At 46.1% G+C, this 9,012-nt stretch overlaps 1 protein-coding gene across 1 annotated transcript in view; it reads right to left on the bottom strand.

Moving 5' to 3' along the window:
• SPINT1 (serine peptidase inhibitor, Kunitz type 1) overlaps positions 1 to 8,201 on the bottom strand; it is a gene marked incomplete at its 5' end in the record, with an annotated part of 9,113 nt that extends 912 nt beyond the window's left edge. Inside the window, 8 exons of the mRNA XM_010294657.1 lie at positions 580 to 636; positions 1,379 to 1,549; positions 2,366 to 2,416; positions 3,331 to 3,456; positions 4,419 to 4,445; positions 5,155 to 5,325; positions 6,446 to 6,584; positions 8,050 to 8,201. Coding sequence (XP_010292959.1) covers positions 580 to 636; positions 1,379 to 1,549; positions 2,366 to 2,416; positions 3,331 to 3,456; positions 4,419 to 4,445; positions 5,155 to 5,325; positions 6,446 to 6,584; positions 8,050 to 8,201 — 894 coding nt within the window. The remainder of the gene's footprint in view (positions 1 to 579; positions 637 to 1,378; positions 1,550 to 2,365; positions 2,417 to 3,330; positions 3,457 to 4,418; positions 4,446 to 5,154; positions 5,326 to 6,445; positions 6,585 to 8,049) is intronic.
• Positions 8,202 to 9,012: the final 811 nt, after the last annotated feature.

Below are 9,012 nucleotides of genomic sequence, written 5' to 3' on the forward strand. Positions count from 1 at the left end.
TCGTAGCAGTGTTGTGAGCACTTGGTCTTTTACAGACAGCCACACTCCTGCATCGTCAGTGGAGACAGTCAAACATGATGCATTTGAGAGGTGGTGTGAATCTGAAGACCAAATCAATCTATCTCCGGGGTTGAAGAACGGAAGGGTATAATTTCAGGAGTTCCCTACTGAAGAAAGAGGTCTTACAGCTCTGTGGTGAAAGGACACCAACCTTGATGTGATATTCTTTTGAGAACTTGTAATTCAATAGCTTTTATGTTCTTTACAGTTGTAGAGAGGGTGTATAGGGTCATCAGATTTACCCATAGTGTAGCACCCAACACTTACATACCCAGAAGGAAGGAAAATCAGAAGCCTCTGATATGAGCTACTGAGTCACAAATAAAGGAGAAATTGGACCACAGATGCACAGTGCACAGAAGCATCTTACCACTGCTAGCATCCCACAAATCCCACATTGCTCCCACAGCTTCAAAAGGGGGGTGAGAGAGAAGGCTACTATTTGCAAGGAAAGACAAAATATTTTTCAGGACAGGGTAAAAGCAACAAGCAAGATCTGTAGGAAAAACTGTTACTCACTTAAGATAGCACTTTGGGACTCAAATGATTCCCATCTCCGGCCAATGGCATCTGCTTCTGAATTGGGAGCAGAGAGGGGGGGAAAAGTTTTACAAAGAAGGCTGCGAACAAGGAATAAGGCAGGTGTCTGAGGAGCATATTTCCAGTGCTTTGAAGTGACTGAATGCATACAGCATCCCTCTTGACAGCCATGGTACTGAGCTCTCAGGACAGGCTGCGAGGCACAGTGTAGCTGAGGGTGACACTTCAGAAAAGCAGCAACAGTTTGGCTCCTGACAGATACAGTTTGGCAGAATTCCTCCTGTTTCAGCTGTTGGCCTCCACAGCAACATGTACAAAGCTCTACAGTGTAAACCTTTCCCTCTTGTTTGTTTAAAACTTCTGGCTACAATGTGTCTACTAAGTTTTTCTTAATTAGAAATTCAGAAAATTTCTCCTCTCGCTTGGGGAGAACTGGAGCCAAGCTATAAAGTTAAATTCTCTTTAGGGAGGCCATACCATATCTCTGATTAGTTTTATCATCCTTCTCTCTCCCTTTTTCACCAACAGCACCCAAAATGTTTTCCAGCTCTGAGAAACGACAGGCTGCATTGCAGAAAGATGCTGTAGATAGACCATTCCCTGTAAGTCATTGGTCATGTCAAAGAACACTGTGAGGCACGGCCAAGGTTTGAGAATAGAGCTGCTTTGACTGAAAGCTCCCAAGCCACTGCCTCTTTGGGAGAACAGAATTTAATCTGTAGTGATTTTCATATTTTGATCAGTAGAACTCCAGCCCGTAATTACTATGTCTACTTACTTGTGATGCCTGAACATGATTTCATGCACTCTTCCTCTTCTTCAAAGTTGTTGTTGTTGCCACCACAGCCTCCATAGGTGAAGGGGTCACATTTCTCAGAGAATGGGTTATAGTACCAGCGGGGGATGCTCTCGCTGCACTGTCCAGTATCAGGCAAGTCCACACAGTGACCTGGCAAGGCAACGGAGAGGTGCTGTAGCCCAAGCAGTGTGTTCCCAGAGCAGCAACATTTTCTGCTCACAACAGATGAGCACAAGCACCATGGCAGAGGGAATCCGTGGCCAGAGCAGTGGTTCCCAGGTCCCCACTGCCCAGTTGCCAAGTGCTCAAATTGGCATTGCCAATCGCCAAGGTGAGCTCCCACCTGCCCATAAACCCAACTATCAAGGAAGAAAAAGGAACATCAGAACATGCAGTCATGCTAGACCTTGGATTTAATCCCCTGCAGAAATGACTTGTCCTCCTCTGGAGGCAGAAGGGAACAGAACTGGACACAGAAACCACTGCTTGGCTCAGGTCTCCTCTACAAGCAAGCTGCAAATAAGCTGACTTGGGATATACTCTTTTAGCCCAGTGACGGTGCCACTGTCTACACTAGTGGAAGCAAGGCAAAGGTACGGGATCGAGCACAGGCATATGATTACTCGTATTATGCCATTGTTGTGTCCCCCACACTGCTTTGGTTTGCACTATCTCCAAAAAGGTGCTGCAGGGTTTTGTACAGGCCAGGTACTGTGCCCAACAGGCAATATGCATGAGACCTGCTTGGGTGGAAAAAGTTTAGGCAGGAGAGTTGAAAGCCTGCTATAAATGGCTGTCCTCAAGGTCAGAGAAGAGGCCCTGGTTCATTTTTAGTACAGGGACTACCCCAGATGCTACACCCATTTTTGGAACTATACAGGGAAGCAGTTTTACCATGAAACAACATACTGAATTAAAAAACAAAAGCTAGTGGATGTCAGCCTGGGTGCTCTGGACAGTACATACCTTGCTTATGTGTGACATTGATTTTCTGCAGTCTATTGAACTCACGAGCATCTGCGAGAGAAACATTTCATGTTAAAACTTCTCTCACCAGTTGAATACAAAAGAAATGCCTCCATCCATGCAGACACGGACAGACAGAGCTTTCCTGCATATTCCTTTGCTATCACAAGCCAGGGAAAGGGAGATACAATTTGAGGTTCTTCAATATTTCAAAGCTATGAGAGGAACATGGGAAAAATAAAACATAATAACGAGAAACTATTCCCCATTTCCATTGCACAAATACAGAGACAGAACTAAGGAAAACAAAGGCTGCTTTCTTATTTTTTTTCATCAAGAAGTATGGGGAAACTGCTATCACTCCAGGTTCTAAGAAGTGTGAAAAAGCACTAGTGTAGGATATAAGAGAGGGCAAAAGAGATGAATTGTATGCTTGCAACCTAAAAAGGCAACAAACACCCACATATAGGAAACAGATTATGGGAATTCTGTCAGAAGAGGAAGGGAGGGAGGGAGGGTTTGCAGACTTGGGCAGCTCACCACTGTGCATTTACATTAGCACAACGTGAGGATGTTAAGGGGACTATGACACTGGACAGACTAAGAGAAATCATGGTTTCATTTCCCATCTCCCAACTCTGTGAGAGCAGGTAAGGTCATTCAGTGAGAACAATGTTGGAAGGGGAGGGGAGGACAGGCTCTGAAGTCTTACAGACAGGCGCAGAGAAGAGAGACGACAAGTATTTAAGAGGCAAGAAACATCCCAGAAGGAAGATCAGCTCTTGCAGTCAGCAGAGATGTGGGAGGTGCCAGAACCTGCAAATATAATACTGAGGGAAAAGGTAATGCAGGGTCAGGAGATAAGAACAGAAGGCACCAAAAAGCATTGAGTCAACACCTGCAATTTACATTGCACTCACCCCTGGGCAGATACTGTCATCTAAGCCAGAATTTGAAGTACTTACATTGTTCACAATACATCTCGTCGGATCCATCAGCACAGTCCAGAGTTTCATCACACTCCAGATAGGCATCAATGCAGCAGCCGTCCTTGCATCTGAAGAAGGGGGACTGACAGTTCCCATTGCACACTGCATCAGAAACAGTTCAGATACCTCATTAAAATTCATTGTGTCTCCCTGCCACACAGATGCTTTGTGAAGGACTTAAAAACTGCTAATAGAGCTGGCAAACAAGAAACAAGGCAGATGGGTTAAGGTTTCTCTTCAGTGCCACCCTGGCCTCGGAAAAAAGAAAAAAATAATAATTTATTGTTTATAAATGAAACGTTGCTCTGGGACCAGCCATGCTTCCTCTCAAAAAAGAAGTACACAGGAGGTAGAAGCAAGAAAGAGCTACTCAGGAAGAATATGGAGATATTGCCCAAGCATGGGGTATTAAATTAGGAAAAGCAAACTGAAACCTGCACACCGGGCTGCGAGAGCTGATGGAGGAGAGCAGTTATTCCCCTCTGCTCCACAGGTAGTCCCAAGTGCTGAGAACTGTGCCCAGTTCTGAGCTCCCCAGTGCACAAAAGACATTGGCATACTGGAGTGAATCCAGTAGAGACTCACCAAGAGGCTAGAGCACAAGACCTAGCATAAGGTTATGGAAAAAGACAGACAGAGACTCATTTTGGAGGTGCAGAGCAGTAGGGTGAGCAGCAACAGACACGAGTTGCAACAAGGGAAAGTGAGTTGGTATAAGGGGAAAAAAGTTATAATAAGTGTCACCAAACAATGCCACAGTTTGACCAGAGACAGTGTAAAATCTCATCAGACATATCCAAAACTGGACAGGATGCAGTCCTGAGCAACCCAGTGTGACTCAAAGCTGGCCCTGCTTTGAGTAGTGGGTTGGACCAGATGACCTCCAGAGGTAATCCCCAACCTGAATTATCCCATGACGTGAAAGTGAAAGGCTTAGGAAAGAAATTAGTCTCCAGTGCCTCACTTTCTACACTGACTGAGTGCTAATCAAAAGCCACAGGACTGGACGTGAGACATTGAGCCTGAGCTCACAGCAGGATTACATTGTTGTACAGGAGGCTCACCTGGCTGTTGTCTCCCACCGACAGAACCTGAAGAGACAAGGGAAAAAATAAAATACATTTACCACCACATCATTTTGTCAGATCAAAATCAGCTTTATATTGCCTTCATATCTCACCTAAGAAGTGCGTATTTTCTGGAAGCAAGCTCTGTAAGGTTTAGGGAGGGGAAATAGGGATGCCCACCACCCAGAGACCACAGACGAGTAGTACCCACAGGAGGCAGGCCTGGAGGAGCACAGAGGAACTTCCCACCACCAGCTAGGCCATGCTCAAACAGTCTTTCTTTTCCAAGGCTTTTGCCTCCTCCTTAAGCTGTGCACTGCAAGGGGCCTGGCAGAGGCTCAGCCCATTTGTCTGAGGCAGCACTAAGGCATTCTCACACTTGGCTAAGAGGGTGCCACGGAGGAAGATTAATTTCATTTTGGGGGCGAAGCACTTCTGGCTCCCACATAGCACAATGCTACCCTCTGAATTTAGGTTTCAGATGCGACATGAAGATTTGGTGAGGGTTTCTGCAGCCAGAGACACACCAGGGACACTGACCAGGGGAACAGTGCTCCAGGTGCTGGGTCAGATATGTTGGCAGTGTAAGACTAGGACTCCCTATCCATAATGAGCCTGGTCTCCTCAGCTCTCTGGGCTCTAACTAGCTGTGAGCCAAGAAGCTGCAGTACCTGCCCACAGCGTCATCCCAATCCTATGAGAAAGAGAGGGCTGATTTTTGAAGAAGACTCACCTCTAACATTCTTGCAGGCGAGTTGACACTCCTCTTCCCGTAAGTAGTTATTCTTGTTGGGCTTGCAGCCGCCAAAAATGAACTCCTCACACTGCTGAAGGCTTGGGTTGTAAAACCAACGTGGAAAAGATCCCCGACACCAACCCACCTTCTTAGGAGTCAAACAATGTTCTATCAAGAAAGTTAACATAAAAGGCTCAGGTTAGGTTGCGTTGCCTGCACATACACAAAGGAGAAAATCTTCCAAAGGAAAGTTCGTCAACAGTGTGGACACTTGTCTGAAAGACTTATAAAATCTTGAGTGGCATGGAGAAGGTGAGCAGGGAATCATGTTATATATTTTCTTATATGAAGGACAGGGTCACAAAATCAAATTAGAAGGTGCCATGTCCATAAAACAAAAGGAGCTTCTTCTCCACACAGCACATAGTTAAGCTGTGAAACTCCTTGCTTCAGGATGTTGCTGCTGTGCAAAGATTGCATGAGGTCAAAAAGGGATTCACCTATGGCTATTAAACACAAAGACACCATCTTCTGCTTAAAAAAATCTCCCAGCTGCAAATTCCCTGGGGACTAGACTAGCCAAGCACAGTAGGGATTTACTATGTCATTTTCTTGTATTCTTTTCAAAGTATCAACCTCTGGACACTGTTGGATGCAGTGTATTGGATTTTGGACAGACCATTAGTGTCACTTGACATGGCTGTTCTTATATTTTTATGGTGCCTGTGGTAGAAGGAGAAATTCCCTGCTTAGCTACTAGTCAACCCTTTGTCCAAGAACTCCTTGCTCCTAATGCACTTGTAATGCTGAACATTTTGATCATTAAACAAGGCAATTAAAGTAAAACATATAAATAAAGCTAGGCACACTCTGAATGTCATGCAGATGGCTCCACCTATCCTGCGACTTAAGGGAATTAGGGTCTTCACAGCAAAACCATGGAGTCAACAAGACTTTTCAGGTTCTCCTGTCTTACACTCTCAGTTGCACCCCAGGCTTCAGCCACTCTGGTGTCACCCAGAAGAGGGCAATGACATGCAGAGAGGATGGGGTTATTGCAGGCCACCTCTCTGCAAGAGGATCGAAAAATCCTAAAATGGACCACTGTGAATGCGGAGATCTTCCACTACTGGCCAGGTGCAGGCTTTCACTGGGAAAAGTTGACACGTAACTCTGGACTCTTGGTTGTGCCCTTTTCCCATCTACCCCTCTGAGAAGACCACTAGTAATGCCAGAGCAGCACCCAGGCTTGGGGACTCCAGCTAGACATCTGTGGGCTCAGGCTCACCTTCAGTCTGCTCAGAATTCAGCACCATAATGGTGATGTTGGTGAAGTCTTGCTGTTGTGCAGTGTCCGTGACAGTAAGCTGGAAGACGTAAGTTCCCGCCTGTAGGTTGGAGATTTCTACCTGATCTTCTCCGTGCTTCTGAGAATGCAAAAGAAAGGCTTATGCAGAAGAAGTTACCTCTAATGAAGGAGTGAAGCCATGCAAGGCCCATGTTCCTGCATTAGGAAGAAAGGAGCTTGGCTGGAAACCCCCAAGCAGATGTCTGGCATGAAAAATGTCTCAGTGCTATGCAATGCGCCTGAAATCCATGGGCTGGTGTCCAGCTGGAATAGCAGAGAGAAAGAGTACCACAAGTGTAATTAGATATTTCATATTTTGGGTCATTGTGAAGGCATGAGGGGGAAAAAAAAAAATCTTTGGAGAGGACTGAAATACCTGTAGTTTTTATTTTACTTAGTACATAGGGAATAAGCTAGGTGTATTTAAGAACTATTTAAGTATTTATATTCTTTAATTTTGAATATGACAAGTATATTTAGTTTTAGACATGGAAACGAGTGCCTATTTATTTGCCTGCTGAGAGGTTTCTAAAAGAGAATGAATTATTTTGGCAGAATAGAAAGCTGTGATATTATTGACACAAACTTTTTCCCTATATTTGCTAACAATATTGGCCCTCCATTTCCATGCTATCTGCCTTTTTGGTTAGGTTTCAAGAGAACACAGCATTGCCATATATCATCTTAATGTAGTTAAAACAGCACCATACTTGAGGATTATTTTTCCCCTGAAAGTTGCTTTGGTTGGGCGATGGGGAAGGAAGAGGAAAGGAGCACTTCCAGACTTCCACATCCCACTCAGCACCCTAGACATAGTAATCGTTGGTCTTCAAAATTAGGTGTGGGCCTGATGCACTTATTTGCCAATTTTTCCAAAAGGTGCCACAAGAGCTCCAAAGCTTTCCAGAGCATTTTGCAGAAGCTTAACAGTAATCATTTACTCTTCTAAAGCCACAATTCACATTTAACATCTATCAGATAGGCAGTGTTCACACCCCAGAGATCTCGGAGCCAGTCTGGAGTCATGACTTCTGCTCCGGCTCAGATAAAAGGAGGAGGAACCTACGCTCTGAAGACAGGCAAGGTCCAGGAAAAGCCCCAGGGGAACAGAAGCAGAGCCGGAGATTGGATTATTCAGAGCCAGAGGAGGAGACGCACCAAAGTGGAGCAGAGCAAAAATAAGGGCAGGCCCCTCACTGAACTACAGAAGCTTGGGAGCAGAGGCAGCTCTTGCATCGAAGCTCCTGCCCTCTTGGGTGCTCCCACCCAGGCAGATCAGGCGCTGCTCAGGAAGGTTTGAGATGGCGTCCTGCTGCAGGGAGCCTGAGATGCGATAAGACCAAGAAATGCCACATCCCAGTAGTGTGCGAGAGGGTGAGGGCAACCACAAGGAGTGCTCCAAAGCTCCTGGGAACAGGCTCATGGGTGGACTGCCTTGAGGAGAGAAGGACAAGGTGACTTCTAAGTCAGTGGCTGTGAGAGCCCAACCTAGTGCAGACCACAGGTGACACTGAGCAAGCTGCATCCTTCCTGCAGCTCCCTACCTTCATCTCCACGGAAGGGTCACCGAGGACCTGTTTCCATTGATAGCTGACTATCCCTCGGTCATCCGTGCTCTCTGTGCCTCTCAGCATCACTGGCTCCCCGGGCTGTACCCTCATGTCCATGCCAGTGCGGGCTATGGGAGGATTGTCAGCTGCAAAAGAAATGCAGAACAAGGCTTGGCTAAGAGGCTGAAGGGTCCAGTCCTTGCTTCCATTACAGGAAGACAAGGGAGGGGGATTCTTCCATGCTAAATGAATACAGACTTCAACCACTGAAATGAAAACGCTTTTATACGGCTGTGCTTCTTGCAGCCTGGGCAAGGAACAGGCAATCCACACCGTTATTACTGCCCTCACTAATTTAGTAACTCCGCAACCCACTCTGGCGGTGCTTTTGAGCCAGTTGGCTCCCTGGCCACTTCTTCCCACAGGAACCGCCATAAGAGGGTGTCCCTGTGGCTACAGCCATTGTGCTTCTGACCGTCAGACCACGTCCTCGTGAAACAGCAGAGAGCAATCTCCACCCTTCACTTAGAGAGATGACCTGATGTGGGTGTTGAAGAATGTGGAACTGACTCTCATCATTCCTACCACTATCTCTAAGCACTATGTTAGCGTATTTAACCAGAGCTATCCAATGCGGGATTTGGATGGGAAATAACCCTCCTCCAACCCATCCTCCACCCCACTCTCTGACACACATACCTTAAAAAAACCCACACAAATGTCACTCATGAGATCGTTATTTTTCTGCCATTCCATGGATTAGCTTACCAGCAGCCTCCACAATCCATTAAACACTTTTCCAGCCTGTAAGTGTGAGAGATGAAAACTGATCTCTGCCTGTGCCAGCAAGAACAGCCTATACAATGACACCATTGAGCCCGACTCGTAACTCCTTTTGGCCCAAACATCTCTGATCGCAGGCTTCCTGCATAGCTCAGCCCATAAAACTCTACCTGG

The sequence above is a fragment of the Phaethon lepturus genome, unplaced genomic scaffold, assembly GCF_000687285.1.
Source record: "Phaethon lepturus isolate BGI_N335 unplaced genomic scaffold, ASM68728v1 scaffold52259, whole genome shotgun sequence".
NCBI classification, from domain to species: domain Eukaryota; kingdom Metazoa; phylum Chordata; class Aves; order Phaethontiformes; family Phaethontidae; genus Phaethon; species Phaethon lepturus.